This window comes from Pelobates fuscus, chromosome 4, assembly GCF_036172605.1.
Source record: "Pelobates fuscus isolate aPelFus1 chromosome 4, aPelFus1.pri, whole genome shotgun sequence".
Lineage (NCBI taxonomy): Eukaryota > Metazoa > Chordata > Amphibia > Anura > Pelobatidae > Pelobates > Pelobates fuscus.
This window is the reverse complement of record NC_086320.1, coordinates 315,999,914-316,025,740: the sequence shown is the minus strand read 5'-3', so window position 1 is coordinate 316,025,740 and position 25,827 is coordinate 315,999,914. Positions and strand designations below refer to the sequence as shown.

At 41.8% G+C, this 25,827-nt stretch overlaps 1 protein-coding gene and 1 pseudogene across 1 annotated transcript in view; one reads left to right on the top strand and one right to left on the bottom strand.

Moving 5' to 3' along the window:
- The window catches only part of PLEKHA8 (pleckstrin homology domain containing A8), a 48,698-nt gene that overhangs the window by 2,516 nt on the left and 20,355 nt on the right, over window positions 1-25,827 (top strand). Inside the window, exons 2-6 of the mRNA XM_063452325.1 lie at window positions 11,937-12,053; window positions 16,574-16,729; window positions 18,178-18,302; window positions 21,031-21,189; window positions 24,830-24,870. Coding sequence (XP_063308395.1) covers window positions 11,937-12,053; window positions 16,574-16,729; window positions 18,178-18,302; window positions 21,031-21,189; window positions 24,830-24,870 — 598 coding nt within the window. The remainder of the gene's footprint in view (window positions 1-11,936; window positions 12,054-16,573; window positions 16,730-18,177; window positions 18,303-21,030; window positions 21,190-24,829; window positions 24,871-25,827) is intronic.
- Window positions 1,904-9,997, bottom strand: LOC134608219 (high mobility group protein B2-like; annotated as a pseudogene).

The following is a 25,827-nucleotide window of genomic DNA, read 5'->3' as shown; positions in this document are numbered from 1 at the left end:
AACAGCAATGTTTTCAGTTGCAGGGTTACAAACTAGAAGGACATGGCACCCTGACCCCCTTCATTGAGATGAAGTGGTATGGGTACTTCTAGAGTCCATTTAAGTGGATCTTTTACTGTTGTGGTTTTCATTAATATATATCCATGAGTGACTCATTGGTGCAATATTTGGTGCTGACAGCCACAAGAGGTGGACTTAAAGGGACACTATAGTCACCAGAACCACAAAAGCTTAATGTAGTAGTTCTGGTATCTATATCCTGTCCCTACAGGCTATTCAATGTAAACACTGCCTTTTCAGAGAACATAATCACCTTTTCAATATGATCTGAGGGGGGGTGGTAACATTAGCAGTTAGTTTAACACTATGGTGATAGGAATATGTGTTTTTTATTCCTGACACTATAGTGTTCCTTTAACTCTGCAATATAGACATTGCCGTTTCTAAAAAAAAAACAAACAAAAAAAAAACCTGCTATGTTATACATTGCAGCATTAAAATGACATTCACACTGTACCCAGACCGCTTCGTTGAGGTAAATTTGGTGGCGGGAAAAAAATGCTTGTAGTTTAGTAGGTAAAACCAGATAAGAGAAAAAAATGCTTGTAGTAGGTAAAACCAGATAAGAGTGTGTGTTTATTTTATTTTTTTCATTCTAAATTTTATTACAAAAACACTATGATTCCATTATACATCTGTGGTTCACTGGCTTTGTATCTCTTCCCGAATTGTTTCAAAGCTGTTGTGCACAGCAAACACAAACTCCAAGGAATCCATGTTTAAAATGGAATGAGGCAAAAATGTGATACTTTGTTGAACTAATTTGCACATGCCCACCCAGAATCCTTTGCGGTAGTAACATCACCGCAAATTTGAGATTTCTGTGGGGAAAAAAAGTCTTATGGCTTGACCGGTGTGTGGATCTGTGTTTAATAATGTATTGAATATATATTCCTGTGGCTCGCACTCCTGGTAAGCTGTAGTGGTGCCCAGTGCTGGTCTGGCAAGAAGTATAGGAAAAACAAAAATACTGCACTCCTGGTACTTGAAATTTTATCAAAACTTAGCTTTTATTTCAGATAATCCATAAAAATATCAATGTTTCTGCTCCCATTAGGGAGCTTTCATCAGGACAAAGACCAGATATCTCTATCTATCTATCTATCAGCAAGTGAATAGTTAAACATTTGCAACTTAGTATCAAGCACTGCAGAAAAGAACAACATGAGTTATACCCAGTCATTACCATGGATGTGTGAAAAGTAAACTGACACCTTTTGGTAGTGCTCAGCATTGCAGCCAATCATCCCAATATTCTGTTTACTTTGTCCCCAAAATGAGCTGTACTTAAAGGACCACTAAAGTGCCAGAAAAACAAACTCGTACCTTTCTCCAGCGCTGGGCTCCCTTGGCCCTGGGGAACTCTCCTGCTCCTGCCGACGTCAGTGCCGAATGCGCATGCGCGGCAAGAGCCGCACGCATTCAAACCGCCCATAGGAAAGCATTTCTCAATGCTTTCCTATGGACGTCCAGCGTCTTCTCACTGTGATTTTCAGTGAGACAGCCACTAGAGGCTGGATTAACCCTCAGTGAAACAAACTGCTATGTTTTAAGCTGCAGGGTTAAAACTAAAGGGACCTGGCACCCAGACCACTTCATTGAGCTGATGTGATCTGGGTGTCTGTAGTGGTCCTTTAAGTGTGTGTATCTGCATGCACTGGCGTAGATACCGCGGTCGCAGCCCTGCAACCAGGTGCCCGCCGCGATGTGTTGCGGCCCCCGGCCCATGCAGAGTAAGCGCGAAGGGGAGGGCTCACGCATCAATTTTCGCACCGGGGCCCCATGGGTCATGTGTACGCCACTGGTTCCCAGCTGAAGTGGTCTGGGTGCCTATAGTGGTCCTTTAAGTTCCCATTGTTAGCAACATGATGGGCTTCAGAACAATGTATACAGCAAAAGCATCATCTTCCTCCTCATGCTTCTCATCATCACCTTCAGATTCACCGTTCTCCATAGAACCAGCTGGCCTGCCTGGTACTTTTTTGCCAACATCACCCTTGAACTTTGCCAGGTATGCAGCAAAATCCTTATCATATGTTTCTTTTAGTTTTGCTGCTTTTTTCTGATATGGCTATTTGTCTTTTGGTGTCTGCTGGGCCCACATGTTTGCCAGTGTCTTTGCTGTAGGAGCAATAGACAGACCAGTGCTGTCTCTCTTTATTTGTGGGCGATGTTAAGAGCAGAAACGGAAGAATGCAGTCGGTGGAATTTTTGGTGCATTTGGATCCTCTCTTTCCTTTCTGTTAATCTCTACTTTGCAAGGTATGTAGGTTTTCGTTTCTGGTTCAAAGTGCTCCTTATCACTCTGTGCCATTTCGTCAACCTTTGATTTTTTTTCTTGGGAAGACACCTATCTGAGCAATCCTTGGAAAACTCTGTGGTGTTGACCGACGAGTCTGGGTGCTTATAAGTTGATGACCGCTCTATATGTGCTCTCCACCGTGAAATGCTTTATCTCACACGCAATGCTGCCTCTTGTTTTCCACACTAGTACTCCTCACAGCAGCTTGATAGTCAGTGTTTAGAGGTGATGGCGGAGACAATTAATAGTATAATTGCAGTAACTGGTAACATGTGAAGGGAATGAGGAGGTGATTGACTGATTGTGATTCCAGAAAGCTGGAAGAGCTTGCCAAATAGTTAGAAGGAACCCGGGTGGATAGTGCTTAGTAGAAATGAAGTTGAATTGTGCAATTGAGCCTAAGGAATAATGATACACAGGTATTTGAAAGAATTTAGGTAGCTAGGAAGGGTAAGCGGTGGTGGTAGAGCCAATTAAAGAAATGAAGTGGCTTTGTTTCATTATATATGCTTCCTTATGGATTCTCTCTCTAGCAATGCTCCGTTTTGGCCAGGACATGGCTGCAGTTCTATCTGTGGACAGAGGTTTCTGTAAGATTATCCGCTGTATTAAAAGGCGAATTCTGGTTTCAAATTACTGTTTAGTGAATAAATCCCTGTTTTGTTTTGTTTTTTTTCCCTTAAGAAAGTGGAATGTAAGGTAGAATGGACAGACACAATGCAGCATTTGTTTATCCTTTCTGCTTGATACCTTACATGGCCAAGCCTACAGAGTATATATACACCTTAAACTGGAATTGAAACCAATCAATCAGGTCTGGGCACCTGTTAGTAGCAGTCAGGGAGTTTACTCATTTTAGACTGACCATCTCCCAACTATTTAACATTGATGTCACACATTAAAACACCTAGTTTTATTTCTTCTTCAAAACTCTCCAAACCTTTTTACAGCATGAAACATCATAAAGCCCATAAGTTCCTACCCATCCAGCACACAGACACACTGGATATATGGATGGGTAGGGACTTACGGGCCAGCCTGTATATAGTTGCTGGATATTTCACTTTCTCCCGCATAATATAAAGAATAAGGTTTACCTGCCTGACCCATATTATCTTAATGATCTATAACTCTCCGCTCTCTATGCGGTTTTATTTGTTTAAACCTATTACATTGTCAGAGCTACTTTATTTTCTTTGCTTAACTTGCTTCATTAGTTAATGCTTTGTCTAGGAGGATTTTTTAAATTTAGTTTTTTTAATGTCAAGTGGAAAAGGCGCTAACAGTAAATGTTACTGACAGGTTGTTGTACAATGATAGCACTACAAAAATCTTGTAGTGCTTTTTAAGATAGATCTGTGTTATTTTTTTGCTTCTTTTTGCATGAAAGCACTGTTTGTTGTAGCCAGGCAAAAGAACTGTCTAAAACCGCCTTTTTAGGCTGACTTCGCCCACAAAATAGCAATTCATGTTAATTTTCTCCATAATTGGGAGTAAATGTTTTAAATAGTATTTATTCATATATCTTGGGCTTTACCTCGCTCTTAGACTGCCTATTTGTATCACAACCACTGCTTCTTGCATATGTGTGTTTGTAGACTGTTGTGCTTGTGGTACTTAGTGTTTCTGTAAATGACGCTAGATGAAAATATCAAGATGTGCCGTGAACTATTATTCACCAATTGCTTCAATTAAAAATTAAAGCTGCAGACGTGTTTAGATTAATAAAAATCATCTGTTTTTGAACCCGTTATACAAACGTCCTGTAACCCGATTCCTGACAATGTACTGTGGGCGGAAAAAAGAGCAATTCTAAACCCAAAGTTTCCATTGTTCCTTTTTGTTCACTTGTATATATATTGTTAATCAAACACAGGCCAAAATCCGTTTGAAATGAGAAAATAGGGATAGGCACATAAGAAGAGGCCCCTACCGTGCCTCCAGCCCACAGATGTCCAGACTCTTGGGTAACACACATGAAAGGCACAAACCCTCCATTGAAACCTCTATCAACATGTACACTGGTCAAACTTACATTTAAAAGGGATGGTCTAAGCACATACCGTAATTTACAGCATGCTGTAGTGGGTGCAAAAAGTCCTCTTGTGCCTGTGTTTAGACAAGTTTAATTGGATGAGAATATTGGCAGATGCTCTCAGCCAATTCATTTGCAAATTCCCATCAAGTAGAGACATTATTTTTTTTTTTTTTTTTTTTTTTTATTCTTTATTTTATTTGTGCATAGAAAATTCACATCTGGCTTACAATGCCACAACAGCTAAGGTAAGCATTTTTCAACATAGCATGACAGTAGTTTTAGTGGGTATAGCACAATTTTGTATATACCGTAATAATGTTGCTTCTCTAGGTGTTGTTCTATGTTGCTGAACAGCAAAGATGAGTTACACGATTAGACAGAGCAGGATAAGATATGGTTAATGCTATAATGTAAGGTGTTGCTATTAGGAGGTAGATTGGCAGTTGCCTACAAATATCTGCATGTTGGTTGTGGAGCTATCGCTAGTGATTATGCTAAACATTTAGAGGCTTCAGGCTTTTAGTACCTCTATAGTTTGTTAATATAGCTTCAGCTAACACTGCATACGTTTAAATGTGTAGGCTAAACCATCAAAGCAAAAATATATTTAACGCAGATCTTATTATAACGCTTGCCTCCAGTCCGCTCAGCCGAAGCTCCCAGAGGATGAGGTGCAGCCCTTGGGCACCCGAAGTCCAGCATATGTAGGCAGGTCGCTCCTCCAAGCCCCTCTGATGCGGTGTGTACCGGAGGTCTATCCTGACCGCTCGCTAGAACCGTAGTGTGTGGGTGTCCGGCACCGCTTAGTGAGGAGTCCTCCTTCTGCAGGTTGATTGCCGACAGGAGCCCTCCCGGGCAACTCGGGATACAGGTGAGAGGCAGTTGGTGTGGATGTTGTGCCGTGAATTTGGTGCACAGTTTGTGACGTCCATCTGTGTCTCAACTCTGCGGTAGCACGCGTGGGACACACAGTAGAGGCCGCCTCCATGCCTTTGTATCCTGTTCTCTTGAGTCGCATGCTGCGAGGTTTGGCGACGGTTTCGCCGTCTCTCCGTGCGGCATGTCCGGGATGTCTGAGCCGCCTTGTTGGCTGTGAGCGTGAGATGGGAGCAGGTATTCCCTTTACCGTCTGCAACATGGCGCCCGCCATTTTAGGTGTGGCGGTCGGGCTCCCCAGCCTCAGTTGCAGCGTCGCGGTCAGGGCCACAGGGTGAGGGCCGGGATCACCCCCCGGCCCAGAGGGGGGGGGGGGGGGGAACGGTGCCGGTCTGTACCCGCGGCTGGGTTCCGTGGTGCAGGATCTCAGCTCTGGGTATCTGCTCTGGCGGTCTGATTTTAGGTGGTGGGACATGATTTTAGAGAGTAAATGTTGTCGAATTGCAGGAGCTGCGACCATCCAGCTCGGTGGTCCGGCCCCGCCCCAACATTATTTCTTATATGTAATAAATGTGCTACTTTTTATTTTATTTAAAGCAATAACGGGGTGCAGAAGGAGAGGGTACAGACCCTAGATACCCAGGGATCCCAGATCAGTGTCAAACTGTATGAAAACTGATTGACTGTTACCCGGGGCACTGCTCCAGTGGACTCTTGGCACCATAAACCCTACAGTGTTTTGTAGTAGTTATGGTGCTTAGTAGTATTGCCCTGGGCACAAGGTGTATATCTGTATATATAAACAAACCAAGCACCACAGATAAGTGCCCAAAATAAGAGAAACAAAAACATTGAAGGAACACTGTAGTGTTTGGAATACAAACTTGTATTCATAACACGTTGGTGTTGGACTACCTGTTTAGACTAGATAAGAAGAAATAAAAAAAAAAAAATAGATCCTAATAAATTACTACTTTCCATGGTCTTTTTCTTTTTTTCGTTGTTTTAACTAAATATCAATAGATCTTGTAACAATAAAGGAACCAAGATCCGTTAAAATATGACCCTAGTATTATTGAATTCCGCTTCCCAAATGCCTTTCATTGTACTGTGTTTATACCTGTTGCTATGAAACATGTTCGTTGTTACTCTTGCGAGAGTTCCTACTATGGAACTGATGGTGTTGAATGATGAAAGTGTCTTTAAATCCTTTTCTGCCGTTTGGTCCAGGCAGTCAGGGGATTTATTTAGTAATTTTGTTCTGAGGCCTCTGTGACTGTGACTAATGCAAGTCTGTCCCACATGATGATTACTATGTGTCTGGAATAGAGATAAGGTTTCCATGAGTTAGTGAGGGTCTGTCTTGGACCCTTCTCTAATTCTAATAATATATTCCCTAGTTGCCTAAAAGAATATCAGAGACCTAGACTCTGTGCAATGTGTTGGTTACATTAGCTTTTTTTTTCTTTATTTATAGACTATTGTAAAAGTCTTGTTGTGTTTTGTTTTGTTTTGTTGTTTTTCTTTTTTTGTGAACTATATATGTGGTGTCATACGGCTTACATGACTTTATTCAGCCCCCTCTGCTCATGTCACCCGCCTGCATTTTAAATGGTCATTTTGGCAAAAATTTTGAATTCCTCTCTGAGTTATCCTATGTACTTTTTTTTCTTTGTTTACATTTTTTGAGAGGCTTAATTCTTTTAAAGTGTCACAAATAGCTATTCTCACGGTAGATGTTGGATTCAGCTGGGTGCGGTACTAGGCACACCTTCCACCTGATATGCTTTTATACAGTCTTTGATGTTAAATGGTTGACTAGTAAGTTGCAGGTTTCACTGAGAACTTTGAAGTTTACTCAGCTCGTGACTAGCAACTGAAACAGGAACAAAAACCCTCAGGTGTGTTTTATCATATAGCTTACTAAATGGTACCAGTGGTACTAAATAATTGCAGGCTATTCCTGCGTTCCTTGCTTTGTGTAAACCAATAAAGCCTACTCCTAATGCAGGTCGTACTCAAGGAGAAAGAGATTTGTGACACTTTTACATTCACATGCATTGATAAAATGTTAATCTCGTGATGGCCGTGCAGACAAAAATGCCTTTAAAGGGAAACTATGGTGTCAGGAAAACAACGTTCTCTCCCTGTGGTGCAGAAGGGGTTAAAAACCTATTTTTCCACTTACCTACCTGATTCGAGCACCGATGTCTCCACCTTGGTCCAAGCTGCGCCTCCGCTCCTCCCTCGCTGATGTCAGCCGGCACGGGGGACCTAAAAATCGCCCAACGACCCGGAAGTCCCTCTAGTGGCTGTCTGGTAGACTGCCACTTGAGGTGGCATTAACCCTGGCAGGTAATTATTGCAGTTTATTAAAAACTGCAATAACTATCACTGCAGGATTAAGGAACCTGGGACACTGCACCTAGACCACTTCAGCAAGCAGATGTAGTCTGGGTGCATCTGTTGTCCCTTTAAGCCCTCTTAAGTGTCCTTTTCCAGCATTTAATAAAAAAACAGGAAAGTTAATTTGCATACATAGACACTGCTAATGATTTTAAAGGAACAAGATTTGTTAGCAAACAGTTTGGCTGCTTGCTGTGGGGGTTGCAGCAAGGCACTCTTGATACCGTAATCCATACAGCACACCGTAGTGATTACGGTTCTTAGGTGTGTTCCTTTAATTTATTACTACAAATATATTCGGGGCCAATACAAACCATTGTGTGGAAATCTATTCACAAACCGGACTTTACATAGGACACGAGGCCATGCGTTTAGACTGGAAGAAAGAAGATTTCGTCTAAGGCAAAGGAAAGTTTTTTTTACTGTAAGAACAATCAGGATGTGGAATTCTCTGCCTGAAGAAGTGGTTTTATCAGAGTCCATACAGATGTTCAAACAGCTACTAGATGCATACTTGCAAAGACAGAATATTCAAGGATATAATCTTTCAATGTAGGGTAATAACTGCTTGATTCAAGGATAAATCTGACTGCCATTCTGGGGTCAAGAAGGAATTTTTGTCCTAGCTTGTTGCAAAATTGTGCTTCAAACTGGGGTTTTTTTTGTTGGTTTTTTTTTGCCTTTTGGATCAACAGCAAAAAACAGGTGTGAGGAAGGCTGAACTTGATGGACGCAAGTCTCTTTTCAGCTATCTAACTATGTAACTAGCCTCACATTTAAGAAATGAAGCAGTAATGAAGAGAAACGTTCAACAGACAATATGTAATTTGAATTTTAAGATGTGTTTAAATATAATAAATGTGTTGTTAATCATTCCAGGGACCTCTGGAGTATAAATTAAAACTTAACTTTTATTGTTCACGCTCAGTTTTTCTATATACCGTACTTTATATCCTGAAAGATTTGCACTCAAGAATTTATGGTGCCTGGGGCTTAATCCAGCATTTAAATTGTGAAAAATAAAAAAGGATAGCATTCCAGGGACTTCTGGAACATTAATTAAAAGGTGACTCTTATTGTCCACGGCTCAGTTTTTCTGTATAGTTTAATCAGGGCAAAAGTACAAATTCTCAACTCACATTTATACCAAACTGTGAAATGAATGTATTCACACCTCTTGTTGAGAACGGCGAAATTGGTCAAGAGGTACTTCTATCCATATTTACTGGCATTGTCTAAAAATCAAACTATGAATAGAATTGGCCAATTTGGTGTCCTGTCTCCTTCAAACGACAGCCTCTGTGGATGATTGGCTTTGGTTATTGACCAAGCCCTTGATCAACCTTATCAGAGTTCAAAACAAATTGCTTGCTATAATTACCCTGGCTACTACAAAGGCTGTAGCAGAAAAATGGAGAAAAGCTCACATTCCCGCTATGGCAGTGACACACAGGAAGGTGAGGACATAGTAGACATGGCCAAACTTACTGCCATTATTCATGAAACATCCAAACTCTTTCACAAAGTGTGGAATCCATGGTTATCAGACTTGAGCCTGCCACCCTAGGGTAAACTGTACACTTTCTCTTTACCAATTCAACTTAATCTTAATATTCTTCTGTCTATTTTTCTCTACACCTTTTTCCTCTCCCCTCTTACACCTCTGGTAAACCCCCATTAATTCTTCTACTTCCTTAAGCCTTTCCTTTTATTTTCATAGGTCTTCTAACCGTAGAAAAGTTTAATTCCTAGTTGGTCCCCACCCTTATTCCTCCTAGATATAATGCCTATTTGTCAATTATCAATCTCCGAGAACTCTGCTCAGAGTATCATGTGCAGAACGGCCCACATGCTGACTAAACCAAATATGATTACATGGTATTACTGTAGTGCCGTCCAGATGAAATAATAAAAGCTTATAAATGCAAACCTACGTATACTATGTGGACAAAAGTATTGGGACACCTGACCTTTACACCAACAGGTACTTTTATGACATTGCATTCTAAATACAGAGACATTAATATGCCCCCCCCCCCTATTCTGGGAAGACTGCACACAAGATTTTGGCGTGTTTCTGTGAGAGTTTGTGCCCATTCTTCCACACCAAACTCATCCAATGAGGTCTTTATGGACCTTGCATTGTGCACTGTGGCACAGTCATGCTGGAATAGAAAAGCACTTTCCCCAAACTGTTTCCACAAAGTTGGAAGCATACCATTGTCCAAAATGTCTAGGCATGATGAATCTTTACGTTTTCCCTTCACTGGAAGCAAGGGACTGTCAGAGAGCGGTCTGGGACCCAGCAGGTGCATCTCGATGTGGCTGCATTCCCACGTGACAGTGGGAATGCTGTTGATTACTTGCCCCCTCTTGGCGCGCACACTGTCCTCTGCCCCCTCTTGGCGCGCACACTGTCCTCACTCTGAGCACGTGTCGGAGGTGGCAGGCTCCACTCTCCTCACACAGCGGCCGGGTTCTGAAAACATTAGAGACGCCGGCCGCTGCAGGTCAGAACCTTTTTAAGTTCCTTAGTTAACCCCTTGGTTCCTAACACACTCACATCCCACTGTCACATGTTCCTCTACATCCAATCAAAGAGCACCTTGGGCTATTTAAACCTTTTTTGTCCATTTCTCAGTGCCCTGTCGTGACTTCCATTGTGATTGTCCGGGCGCGCGTTTCTGGTATTGATTCTTGTGTATTTTGACCTTAGCTTGTTTACTGACTATTCTGATTTCTGTATCCCTTGGACCTTAGTTTGACTATTCTGACTTCTTTATTCCTTTACCTTTGGCCTGCCTACCGTTTACGTATACTCTGTATTCCTGACCTAAGCCTGTTTTGTACTTTTCTTTTTATTTCTTAAATCCGTCCGTTCTAAGGCCCGGTAATACGACTTGGGATTTTCATTAATATTTTACTTAAGTTCTGCATGCTGGGCATATTAGGGTATCCTGACAGGGGCCTAGTCCAACCCCTGTACAACAGCCCCATGCCATTATCCCTCCTCCACCAAACTCACACTATACCTAACAGATATAAAAATGAGAGAATACCGAATGAACAAAAGATAACACTGTTATAGTAGGCAGCTGAATGCAAGTGATTAAGATAGTTCTGCTATAGTACAGATGGAATAATTGCTCAAGAAAAATCCACTGTGTCTAAGTCGCTATCACAACCCATTATTTGACTCAACATAAATGTAACAGTTTAGCCCAGAAGCTTTAAAAGAGCGTATCCAATCTCTGCCGACATCTCTCAACAGGGCTGCCTCAGTCCTGTATAATTGGTGTCAGTGTGTCCTTTGTGAAGGAGTACCTCTGCCATTTGGTGTGTTGAGGAGTGTGTCAATGTAAGGTAAGGGCGACAATGAGAGCCAACTTAAGTAGTAGATCAGGACAGTGGGGGCAAGGATGACCCCCACCGACCCAGAGACACTGCAGGGTCTCAGTGAGAAGGTAGTGATCTGCAGGACAGAAGACTGGCTGCTTCTCCCACCCAGTAAGCTGCATTAGGCCTTGTCTAACCCAAGACTAGAATCAAGGGCTGGAAATCGTATTGGGTTGTGAGTTGTCTATTTGTGACAAATGAGAGTTCTAAATGGCAGAAAAATCGTGTAATGTATGAGCTATGTTAGGAGTTTCCCATAGTAGAACCAGCCGCCCTGAAGCTCAGGCCCAGCCCCGGGCCGTGTCACAATACTTTTGTCCATATTGTGTATATATGACTCCTAAATTTGTACATTGGGACCAGATATTCTCACACGGTAACTTTCCCTAATGATCATGGTCTGAGTACTAATCTCAGTTATATTAGAAATACTTTCAATGAAAGTATTTGTGGTATTGCTGTTTATTCCTTTTATATTTGTTTTCCTTTCATTGCATACATGATTGTACTTGCACTTGAATCTATGTCTGATGATATGGAATGTTATAATATCCATAAATATAGAATAATGAAAAAGAAAAGGCTTTAACATTTTATTATTTCTCTCAATATTGTGTGATTGAAGCTCTAATATGCTTTGTACTTTAAGCTGATGGTTTATGAATCTTAGTGGATTCAAATTGATTTTGACTTTCTTTAGGACTGCATACTTCTGTATTTTTTAGACCTGTTCTACAGAAAATGTAACATGGCCAGTATATCGTAAAATTATTAGACTATTCTGGATTTCATTTGTTTTGCTGTGTTGGTAATTGAAAATTCATGTATTTCATCTATATAAAATTGTATTTTTTTTAGGTTGGCAGCCTCGGTGGTTTCTTTTGTATGGTGGAATATTGTCCTACTATGACTCCAAAGAAGACGCTTGGAAAGGTTGCAAAGGAAGTATCCAAATGGCTGTCTGTGAAATTCAAGGTACCGTTTTCACCAAAACTGCTCTTTGTGTTCATACCTTGGTTAAAAAAAATAAAAAAGTCTATCAAGTTCAACCATTCCAAATTGCACAGAAAATAAAGATTGACAGTCATTCTCTTTCCAATCACCCTACAAGAGTTTAAAAGAAGAAATAAACAAACCTTGGAGGTAATCCTAATTGTTATACCCTTCATGTCTTCCTTTGGTAAAGTGGCAGCCAAATGTCTTTGTAGTTTTGACTGAAAAGAGTAAGACGTATTGATATACAATGCAGAGGGGTAGGTAAAGAAATAATTAGCTTGGAACAATATATCCAAATTTACATTAATCACATACTTTATCCCCGGTACAGTACCAATTTTGGATTCCTGTCTTGCCCACCAGAGTTTATTTTCCCCAAGTGTCCTATTTATGAGTATACCAGAACAAGTTCTCAAAAGTGTATAAAATATGCTTGCTATTGAAAGATGCTATTTGTGGACATGCAAGAGTTCTTGCATAGCATTCAGGTATTGCTGGAAGATTGCAGAACTCTGAAAAGTATGACCTCATTCCACAGGAGTTTAAAAGATAGCTTTCAAAAACTACTTAAAAACTAGTTCTGGGGTACAAGGGGAGCATACGCTCCACTAGTCTAAAGCCTTTCAGGCCCCCAAACCATTTTTGGTACAGTTAGTACGTGCTTCTTTCTGATGCATCTCTCTCTAATGTGCATCAGTAGGGGTTCCCATTGCATCATTGACACCCTATCTTCAGCCCTGCCCTTTCAGCACACATTAGGATGGCATTTTTATTGAGATCCAGTACAATAATAACAGAGGATACAAACTCATAAAACTTAATAAACTTCACCATGTAGACAAAAACTTACAGGTAGGCCTCCAATCAAAATACAATTAGACCACTGGTGCCAGTTAATACTATCACAAAACTGACCTGGATTTCTGCTAGACTTGGGGAAAAACCTGTTTTAGCAGAGTTAGGCTACGAGCCAGGGACGTTATAAATAGAAAATGAATAAACATTTCTGGACAATCTTGTTTGTTTGGGGAGTTTGTATAATGGAAAATGTGTCATTGTGTTGTCATCTGTAAATGAAAATTGTAAAATTAAGGAGTTGGCTCTAATCTGTGTCAAAGAGCTTACCATCCATGCAAGACTTAGCATTATCATGATGTAGTATGACAAACCTATATAAACACTTCAATTAAAATAGGACACAAGCAGTGGTCGCAAGACTCGGGAGCTCCGGCACACAACAGTGAAAATCAGGGTATTTAGCCACATTACCCGCAGCCAGCAGAACCGGGGCACGACACCCAAACAGCATGGGTCGGAAAAACGACCCGACAAGCCGACCCTGGGGATGACAATCGGCGATCTATGGTGCCAGATGCAGGGATCCGACTTCTCAGATAACTTTTCTGGCGGAATGGTATACCAGACCCCGCAAACGGCGCCACGACCACAGCCAAGCCAGACGCTGCCCCAGTAACCAGAGCAGTACTACAGGAGCTCCTGGCAGATCTTCAGAGAAACATATCTGCTGATGTGGCGGCAGTCCGCAGCGACATAAGAGGCCTCACAGGCTGCATGGGCGTTCTGGAGGGCGCAGCAGCCAAGAACACCCAACATATCACAACACTCCAACAAGAGATTGGAGACCTACGGGCTCAAAAACGGGCTCAAAAACACTTGAGCGCCGATATGCGGCACTGGAGGATAACAGGCGCTGTAACAACCTAAAGGTGCGTGGGGTGGCTGATAATGTACAAGATGCCAAACTACCACACTTCATGAGGCATCTGTGGGAGACCCTGCTACCCCCAAAACAAGCTAGAACGCTGCAATTGGATGGTCTCTTCCGCATTCCTCGACCCAATAGGGCCCCAACCACAGCGTCAACGGACCTGGTGGTCCAGTTCAGAAACAGAGCAGATAAGGTGGCAGTGCTTAACGCCCTGAAAGGAAAAACCCTGTACCAATTTGAAGCAATGACACTCACCTTCTATGCCGACCTCTCGGGGAGCACCCTAGACTGGCGCAGATCCCTCAGACCGCTTACCACGCTCCTTCAACAGCACAAAATGCAGTACCACTGGCACCCATCCCACACGCTACAGGTCTACCATGGGGACGCCACACACCACATACAAGAGCCCCAAGAGGCCACGGCTTTGCTGCGCACCCTGGGACTTCCTCGACCAAAACAAGCAGGAGATACAGCGCACCCATCACTGGGACCCAGCTCGGATCTCCCCCCCCCCCTTCGTCCCGCAGAACCCCACACCAGCACATTACGCAGCAGTGACAACCTGAATCCAGGCCGAAGTCCCCAACCCTGTGCCCATGGGGAACCCCATGAACTTGATGGCACCTCTGCTTTTTTAAACTTGGCACTTGACCCCCTTGTAGCTCCTATTCCCCCCCCCCCACCTTCATTGTTAAACGTTGAAAGTTAGTTACCTAAAGACCGGTTAGCTTCCCAACACACACACCTCCTACCCCCCCGCCCCCCGCCTCATTCAAGACCACTTAGGCAACAACACCAACAGGCATGCTGAGGCAACACCAAAACACGATTCCAGGGCCATCTAACTGCACCACACGAGGAGGCACAAAGTAATGCACTCTAGAGATCACACATAGGATCACAGCTTACCTACCTTAGACTGAGATCCGAACAGGTAGTGATCTTCCTCCACTAGACCACCACGACGACACTCACACAAGCACTCAATGCCAACCTAATAGGCACACACTGCATATTCAGCTAACCAGCGCACCCAGCACAAGCAATAAGGAGGTTACCCAACACCTCACTACTGGATCCCATCGTTATTTCATAGCCATGTACCTGCATCTAAGCAAGACCGTAACAAGCATAGTCTAAGTTTTATGCTAACCCAATCTGTTACTAGATTGGCACAGGTTACATTTGTATGTGTTTTTATTAATGTTTTACCGAGATTGCCACTACCGTAGTCACAATCTTTTCTTGCTGACCAAACGTATATAACCTGTTTAAAAAAATAAAAATGTGCCACGTACTCCTGTCATGATAATGTGAGCTTTGAAAAGCCTGATGATGCTATCATGGCATCACAGGCGTGTTTGTTAACCATACTGCACGAAAAAATAAAAAAATTCAAAAAATAAAATAGGACACAAGCACAGCAAAAAAATAATAATTAAAGCTTTAGCAGACAAACATTAAAACTTGATCAAACATAATCAACAACCACCCATCCATTATGTAATATGCATACCATCAATTCATGTTTGTAGGTGACAGTGGGCCATGGCTTAGCTCCCTATATTATACCTGTCATTAAAAAGATATGACATTACCTAGATTAGGAATAGAATTCCTTCTAGTTTGGAATGATGACTTATTAGTAGAGTGACTGCATGCCCAGCTGTCTATTACATTGTGATTGTCATTGTCCTCTGGTAAGAGACCTTCAGTTATGTATGTCTTGTCATCAAATGTATTCCTACCTGAAGGTGAATAGTTGGCGTTCAACTGGAAACATGGCTGGTCTTTTCTTTCTGCAGCTGATATACAAGGAATTCATTTAGGCACATGTAGAAGAGAATACAAAATACAATATTTTTTATGTTGTGTGACATAACTCATTATAATACATTATTCATGATCATACCCCTGTACACCTCTCTCATTGTAGCAAAATATTAATAAAACATAAACCAAAAATCTTTTTACGCAGACTCAAGACCACTTATTTGAGAGCGGAGAATTTATTTTAAGTGTGTGGTTTCATGTTCTCCTATGCATTTTGGTGGTCAATAGGTAGCTATTCTTTAATAGGGAGCTACCCGAATACCTTGTGTGAATTTGTTATATATGCAAATGGTGTTAGTCTTGTCCTTTTACATTACAGAAGCTTTTTGAGTGTTGAAACAGGGTTGTCTCTTGCAGTAAAGCGATTAAATATTAAAGGGACTCTGTAGGCACTGTATCTACTTCATCTCATTAAACTGGTTTTAGTGTCTGGAGTCCCCTGGTACCGTCATTTCATTCAGCGTTAAACAGTTTTTAATGTTTTTTTTTTTTATGTTGTAATACTAAATGAGAGTCCCCAGCAGTCCATCTCCTCTGTGCTGCTTTGGCTAATGGGGAAGTATTAGCCTGAGCAGCATTGGGCAGCTGTGATTGGCAGAGATAGTCAGCTGACTGCTTTTAGCCTATCAGAGCTCCAACTGACGGTATGAATGGGTATGACAACAAGGAAGTGTGCAATCTCTGCCTTAGCCATGCATGCAGTATTATCCAGTATCCTTATTTAGTATTAAACTGCTCTAAAGTGGATTAGCACTAAATGGAGGGACAGTACCAGGGAACTACAGGCACTATAACTAATTCAAAGAGATGAAATCATTACATGGACTACAAAGTCCCTTTTAGCAATTGATCTTTTTTTAAGAAATTCTTGACGTCTATTGTCATAACTGAATTATACATTGAGTATTGTTTTCTTGTCTTTGTGCTTCTACAGTTCATCCTTCAGACAACACTCGGATGGACCTGGCTATTCCGGGGGAGCAGTACTTCTACCTAAAAGCCAGGACGGCAGCAGAGAGACAGCAATGGCTTGTTGCACTGGGATCTGCAAAGGCCTGTATAACAGACTTTCGAACAAAGAAGGAAAAAGGCATGTGTTTAACGTTTGAAACCAATGTACAAATACGAAGCTTAGCACACTTCATAAATACAGGGTGTTAAACATCAGGAGCTTTCAGCTTCAACCGTCACTTTGTGCATATTTGCATGATCACCTTGGCAATCGCCATGTGGAGTGTTTGAATTAAGGTTCCAAATGATATAGAGGTGTGGTACAGGTCTTTGATGTGAAATTAGAAAAACTGCAGAACCTGGAAGACTTGATTGCCTATTATTAGCAACGGCCACACGCCCTTATTGTGATAATTGGATTGGAATTCTAGGCACTGTTTAATAACCATTAATAACAGATTACAAGAACACTCAGACATAAATATGTGACCCATAAATACAGACCCTGTTATTAAATTTGGTGTAAATAAAAAATGGATTAAAAAAAAAAAAAAACACAGCTCACAAGAACTTTTTCATCCTCAACGGTTAATTCCACTGCAGTAGAGTGCGTTCTCATTTGCACCCATAGCCAATACCCCTCCTCCCTTTCCAACCAAATTTAAATTAACCCAAAAAGTAACAGGAGCACTGGGTCACTGTTACACTGATCTCTCTGCTTCACAAAGTACTTACATTGATATTATCAGGAATCGGTTAATTCCTCAATATGATTAAAGTGAACCTCTACTGGCCTAGATGGTAGCCAGCAGCATGACGTGTTTTTCAAGCAATGCTTTACTAACATGACATCTGTTTAAACCCAGATTATGAATCAAATCATCCTGTGCTGATCTTCCACTTCCTCCTGTGATTAAAACTTGAAATGGGTGTTTTATTTTGGGCAGTGTGTTTTGTTTTTGTATATATAATATATATAATCTCCTGTGCCGAAAAAAGATCCCTTCCAACTTGTGTCCAATTTGAGATTTGCAGGTGATGCATAACAGTAATTTTTAATTTGCACTGTAAGGTGGTGTGTCATGTTTGGACTTCCCACAATCTTTTTTTGTACCTAGCTAATATGTATTTGCACCATAACCACTGCAGTTCAGTGCAAAGAATCTGACTGCTGAATTTTTATTTTTGTTTTTTATTTTTTAATGTTTTTGTTGTCAAACTGGCATTTACTTGTTTCTCTGATTGGTAGTGATTGGCTGATAGATATGGAGCCGGTTTGACCAACGGGTTAACAGAATTGATATTGGTAACGTGGAAGTGTAAATGACATATTATCAAGGCAGAATAGAACAAATGATCTATGGATTCAGAAGACCGTTGTCCCCCACCTCCTTCCCCCATGCTCCCTTTGTTGTTTCTGACATTTTTGACATTAATGGATAATAATGCATTTTGAAGGGCATCTGTTATGAAGATTTCATGTTTTCCATCCCCTTTCTGTGGTTTTGCACTTACAAGGTTAATCCTCATTCATCGTCTGTTACAACACATGTATAATTAGAATTTTTTTTTACTCATCCTGTTTAGAGTTCAGTGACAATACAGATGTTTTGAAAAAGAAGATGTCAGAACTAAGACTATATTGCGATATCCTGGTCGAACAAGTCACAAAAACAAAAGAAACCTCTGCCATCGACTTTTCTGAGTCTCAGGTGTGTGGAGTTACATTCATTTTTATAATTGATTAGTAAGGTGCTGGATGAAAAATGACTCGGGTTTAGTCTTTCAATATATCTACAAAAGGATACATATCTGTACAGTCAGGGATATTTTTAGATTTAAACATTTTTTTATTTTTTATTTCGTCTCAGAAAAACGGGAGACATATCTGAGGATATTCATTATAGCAAGTACAGTAAGGATACAAGAGTTGCATAAAAACAGAGTACAAAGCAACAGACCTCAGAGAAGGTTATATATATATATATATAAATCGGAAGCGGTACAAGTGTTTCAGTAGCTAGACATAGTTCAGGTTGCCCCAGGTAGAGGAGCTGTCTATGGTCTAGATTGCTGATTGTGTTATGTATGTATTTGACTTTTTGTGAAATAAAAAAAAAAAATGCACTTCACACATAAAGCACTTTAGCAAGTGCTTTATGTGTAAAGTGTATTTTTTTTTCCCACAAAAAGTACAGATTTCAGTAGAAATGGGCACTTTTATAACTTAATGTGTGACATGTCATGATCCCCTTTTATTCCAGAAGTTTGGTCCTTAAGGGGTTAACCTTGTTGCACGTCCCAGAGCTTGCAATCACATATCCTGTCCTGTCTGTAACTTCCTGGTGTGGTTAGCTCAGTGGAGCTAAACTACAGAGGCAGCAATTGCTCAGAGCACCTGCCTTGCAAAGACTTCTTATTGAGCTGCATTGGGGAGTTTGTAATTGCAAATGCTAGAGACAAGAGATCTGTAGCTTTTGCACGCTCTTTTTAGATATAATCCAAATTTTAAAAGTATAATTAAATGCATGTATGTTTTCATTGGGGGTGAGGGGGGGACTATTATTATATAAATTATAAATATTTTTGGGGGGGCGGGGCCTGGACATTAGGGCCGCTGGACGCACCTCGTGTGAGCTCCAAGCTCAATTCATTAACTAAGCCTGATTTTAGCTAACCAGCCAGCCAAAACGCCACAAAAAGGGACTTACCTGCCTCTGGTGCCAGCTGAGGAACCCTGGGTCTGCTGCCCGCGGGTGCACTGCACATCCGACGGAGGTTGGAGGAGTGAGGCCCAGTACGGCCGCCGGACGGGGGGAGCGGCCGATCCCCTGCTCGGTGCAACGCTGTGCTATCCCAAGCTTACCTCTCAGCCCTGTTCCCCCCCCCCCCTACCCCCCCCCCCCCCCCTCTGGACCGGCGGGGGTTATCCCGGTCCGATCTGGTTCGTCTCACACACAAGAGTATCCCACATCGACCTAAACCACAGCCCAGCAAAGCACGCAAAATGGCGGCCCAACATACCCAGCGGGAACCAGCCACTCAGCGGTCTGAGACAACACCTCTCACTCCTGCGCAGCTATCACAGAGGAAACTGGACAAAATTTTCAACTGCTTTTGGGCTAAGCTGGAAGCACGCCAAGCTGCAGCAACACTTCAGCACGAGGATGACAGGGAGGTTGACGGCCGGGCGGTGCGTGGACCCCCTCCGATCACCCATGCCTCAACCGCACACAAGCCTCCTAGTAAGGGATCACCTAGGCCGAGGGCCACCACGGGCAAAGCCCCACGGCATCACCCACACAGACAGAGGATTGCCCGCAGTCGATGGCGGTTTACGACCAAGTCCTCCTGTCTACCCCATGCAGGGGAGGACCGGGACCCCAGGAGCCCCCAGGTCCGTGGCAAGAAAATGCTGGCCTCTCAACCGGCCTGGGGCGGGAGGGATGCTCAACGGCGCCACCTGAGTGCTGCTGCCTCCCTAGCCCTCGGTGTACAGGACTTTCGATTCCAGACTAATTGCAGGGAAAGCTGGGTCTCTCTACCTTTGGGCATCGGTTAGGTACTCTTTTAAACCTTACCTGCGGATTACTGGTTATTGAAAAAGGCTTGCTGCAAACCAAACATATGTCTTAAGCTATACAATGCATACTCACTGATTGCATGCTTAAACTTGCTAATCTACATAAGCAAACAACCTAGCTTGTAACACTAGTGACACTGCCACGGCTCACTCCAAATGTTTTCCCCTCAACACACACCATAAAGTTATAAACGCCATTATACTACACCAGACTATACTAACTGTGTTGTAGACTTGCCCACATTATAGGACAGCCGAGCAGGTCGCTATTACACAGCTTGTACCTAACCTGTATAACACATGCTACAACCCTGTAACACACTCTTGCTACACACGTATACTGAAACGCTCAATAGAACCTAAACGTTTAGACTAAGCTTGTTTAAAAAATTACTAGCCTGAGCAACCACTCATCCCCTGCTTACAGTTTCTCTTGTTAATAACTAATATCACTAGCCCTGTGCAGGGCAGCTATGTAACTACGCTGTAAGAACGAAACTAAAATATAAAAATGTGCAATGCTTTTAAATGTTAAACGTATGACTTGCCTAACATGCACTACACACATACCTATACCAATACCTAACATGACCACCACAGACAGGAAAGCTTACATTTTATTTTATATGTTATGTCTAACCACTGTCTATACGTCCTCTCAACATAATCTAAAAATTGTGCTGTCTATTTATATGCCATGTTTTGACTGTTATGCCTGTTACTGCTTACGACTGCTATCGTGGCCGAGTAAGCCTATTGTTAAACCATGCACAACAAAAAATAAAGAATTAAAAAAATAAATAAAAATTATATATAGATAGATAGATGTTTTTCAATGTCATGTGTTTATATTGCAGGAAAACATTGATATGGGAGCCCTTTTGAAATCTACATGTAATACATTCCTGAAAACTCTGGAGGAGTGTATGCAGATTGCAAATACTACGTTATCATCTCACCTCATTCATGCCACACCTCCGGGGTCACCGCACCTTTCTGTCCTGAAACCCAGCAAGGTACAAATTATGTTCCTTCTGTGCAATTGTGTCCGGGTAATGAATGCATCAAAACGTTTTCAAAATCTGTTTGTAGCTTAACAATTTTTATAAAGCCAATTTTATTGTTTTATTTATTAATTGGGGAGGGGTAGTAATTTACTTTATTAAACTGTTTCCTCTCCCCTACTATTTGTATTTGGGTAGCTGGTGACAATAACTGTTGCACATTGAGAAACTGACGTTCACATGAATGCACTCAAATACTGATAACCTTTTACGCACACACACACACACACACCCTTTTTGTGGACAAGCCTGCCGCTAAAAAAACATTTCCTGCTGACTTTTGGCATTTGCCTCTTGCTGTTTTATACTCTAGGTACATAGACTAGAGAAGCTTTATACACAAAAGTTAAATTAAATAGTCTGTCCTTCTACTGAGTGAACGGCTAGTCCTCAAGCCCCGTGACCATGTTCTGTAGCAGTCTTCTCTTCTCCCTCAGACAATTGAATGGGGTCTCCTTTTGTCCTGGTGTACTGTGGGTGCTCAGTATTCGGCTTGTGGGAACTTCTCAAAGTGTGTGTTTTCCCACACAACATTAAAACCTCTCACATGTGAAGTGAATAACATTGATTATATCTTTACACTGGCACCAGTCAAGGAATGGGATATGGTAATCGTTATTTTGGGACTATAGGTTCTCTACTATCCAGCCCCCTTTTAGTTTAAAAACTTCAATTAAATAAAGATTACTTACTTTGTTTCCAGCGCCAGGCCTCCTCTTCTGCTTCTTCCAGCTCCTCCTTCATGATCGCCGAAACACTACACTCCTACAATCAAATGTTACTATCAGCAGCATTTGATTCACAGACCGAGTTTTAGTTAATCTGGAGCACGAAGTGCCTCGATTGTCAGGAAGACCTTCACTAGTGGTAGATTAACCCTTTACACTACACAGTGTGAACATAGTGGAAAATTTATTCATACTTACCGTAATTTTCTTTTCCTGGCTATTATTCATGGCAGCATATACACATGGGTTAGCTCCTCCCCTACAGCCGATAGGACAGGAAAACCACCAAGGTTTTAAAAGGAGGCTCCATCCCTAAGGTCCTCAGTCAGTTTACAAGCTCTACAGTACATAAATAGAGACATTAATGGGTGGGAATTATATGCTGCCATGAATAATAGCCAGGAAAAGAAAATTACGGTAAGTATGAATAAATTTTCCACTTTCCTGGCTAATCATGGCAGCATATACACATGGGGAATACCCAAGCTTACAAAGGGAGGGACAGAATAGCCAATCAAATAATCAGAATAATTGAACATAGATAGAAGAATTAACTGAGTAAAGTACTTGAGTACCAAATTGTGCATCATAGACTGTTTTAACAAACAGTATGAAATGCCAGACAAATGTGTCTAAAGAGGTTCAAATGCTAGCTTACAAAAAGTGTCAGCAGAAACCATTGCCATGGCAACCCATGATGCTGCAACAGCATGAGAGGAGAGAGGAGAGTGCCCTGATACCCTCCAGCACAGGTAGAGAATGGACGTGACGTCCAAAATGTGCCTCATTAATTGCTTCAATGTCCAACATGTAATGCAGGACAAACTAGTTCACAGAGGTCCAAATGCCAACTTTACAAAGTTTCAGCAGAGACCATTGCCCACGAGATGCTGTAACAGCACTAGTGGAGAATGCCCCAAATCCTTTGGTACAGGTAGAGAATGGCATTGAAAGGCTCTCACTTTAGGCAGGATCTTTGGTGCTACCAGCAAGACAACCATATCCTGTTGAAATTCAGTGAATGGGGGTACACAGGATCAAGCCTGGAGTTCACCCATTTTCCTTGCTGGGGTACCAGCCACCAGCACTTTCTGTGCTACCACCATGGAAGCTCCTTCTAGAGGTTTGAATAATGGTTCAGTCAGGGCCTGTGAGACCAGTGGTACGTCACATATTGGCTTCACCACACTCAGTGGAGGCATGATTTCAATCAATGCCTATATGAAGCAAACTGCAGCTAAGTGCACACATTCACCTTGCTGTGGTACCAGTCACCAGCAACAGCAACGTCTGGGCTGACATCATTTAAAATATATCAGTCTTCAAATGCACTGCAGTTTCCAATGACTTGCGGTATTAAATGAACAGTATTAAATGAACAGTATTAAATGAACAGTATTAAATGAAAGTTTAAATGAAACAGTTTTAAATGCCACACAGCTTAAATGCCACACAGCTTAAATGCAACACAGCTTAAATGCTTCCTAGTAAAGCACAACCGCATAATATACCACAATCTTAAAAACAAGGTACAGCTGTATAATGCACTAGTTTAACCCATTAAGGACCAAACTTCTGGAATAAAAGGGAATCATGACATGTTAGACATGGCATGTGTCCTTCCTTAAGGGGTTAAATATATCAAAGCTTAAATGCATCACAGAATAAAAGCACAACTGCATAAAGTACTACAGTAAAACAGGCAAATAAAGTAATGAAGATAAAACATACATGTCCGTAAGTAAAGGGAGCAAATTGCTCACGTCCTAAGGGCTGTAGGACAGGAAAAAGACTGAGGACCTTAGGGATGGAGCCTCCTTTTAAAACCTTGGTGGTTTTCCTGTCCTATCGGCTGTAGGGGAGGAGCTAACCCATGTGTATATGCTGCCATGATTAGCCAGGAAATATGATTTGTCCCTTCTTGGTTTACAAGGAGTCTGGGGTCCTTTATTGGGTTATTTGTGTTATTGAATTATAGAGCTTTGTACCACATCTGCATAGCGGCCCTTACAGCTATTAGTAGAAATTGGAAACAATCTAAAGCCCCAACGATCACTCAATGCATCACAGCTGTAGAAACATCCAAGGCATATGAAATAATGGCACGGAAATCCAGCAGGACGAATCCCTACTGGACCGAAGCATGGAATCTTTGGGACCGAAACAAGCCACCAAACCCACATTGAAACACTAACAACGGCACCCCCTCAAAATGAAAGACCTCCACGATAGGAGGCAACCTAACTATATACATGCTGGCTCACACACACACACACCACATACACGCATCACACACACACAGCACCTACACTACGACTACACACATTTACGAGATACAACAGTATACTGCATCTACAACTACACTACCCCACGTGCTTCACACATTTACTTCCCCATAACCCGACCCTATAAACCTCAACATACCCACCACCGATAATGGGGAAAGCCCTACACCCACATTCCACACCAGCTCGATCCACACAAAGAAACAAGGAAGTACGGGATGGCTCACTTTAATAAGAATTTGATTATAACCAATGGCAGCCCCCGAACGAGCTACTAAACAGCACCTGTATACACCTGGACAGGTAGTCCACACTATTGGAAATGCTGAGTATGGATATGTGCATAACCCCCTTGTCTCCCTCTTGCCTTCTGTACCTCCTACCCTTAAGTATAACATTACTGAAATATTGCGTATGAATATATACTTAACCCTCGTTCCCATTTTGCCTTCTGTATCCCTTACCCTTGACAGCAAAATAAAAATTGTCAAATTAAAAAAAAAAAGAATTATAGAGCTTTACAAATCTGTATCTGAACTATTTTGTAATATATATATATTATTATTTTTTTAAATTAAGGTACGTCGCTCGACATTATCTTCTCAAGTATCTGTGCAAAGGTAAGCAATAAGCAGTATGTTTCTCTGTTAGATGTTTGTTTTATTAGTCTTTCGTTTTCTGAAGTCTGCTGTGAATGTGCAGCTGTATGAGTGTTTTCCTACAGGAATTCTAGGGAGCCATTTACATATAACAAGTTCCCTGGATTTCCATTTAAACCTAGGGCTTCTGTAAAATCACACACTTCATCTGTAGTGCTTCCACCATAAAATAAGGGTAAAAATGATGAGACCAGGTTTGGTGAAATATAGTGGGCCCAGATAGAAATGGCTGTGAGCTACACACAGTGCAGAAGTCTAGAATCAAGACCCTCGTCACCCTCCATTTGGGATACCAGTGAACTTTGGTCAGTACTCCTCTCCACAGAGGCTGTACAGTAGGTGGAAATTAGGACAATCTCTTCCTGGATGGCTATAACTCTGCGTAGTAAAAGTCCAGCCAAGAGAAGGCGGCAGCAGCAATTTTTCAAGTTTCATCACTCAGTGATGTGTGAAATGAGATGCTTTGACTAACCGGGTCTCCCCTATCCAGCCCTCAGATCAGCCAAACTGACAGACCTGTTGTAATCGCAGGATTTGATCTATGGGAGTTACTGCAGGAGACACCTACAGAAACTAGGAATATTTTTGTTTCTGTTTAATTTTTTCTTCAGTTTTTAAGTAATAAATATTTTGTAATGCATGTAGTCCTCACTTTGTGACTTGCATGCTTTACGACCACTTGGACTTACGACCAGCTCTTTAGAATGGGGATTCGAGGGATTCCCCACGTTAGAGAGCTGGTCTATGATTGGGGAATTTTCCCAGAACATAGATTTTAGAGATTCCCTGCACTAGTGTGCTAATTTATGTTCGGGAAATCTTCTCCAAAAATATATTCAAGGAATTCCCCACGTTTGAGAGCTGGTCTATGTTCGGGGGACTCCCCCGAACATAGACCTGCTTTCTAGCGCATCCTCA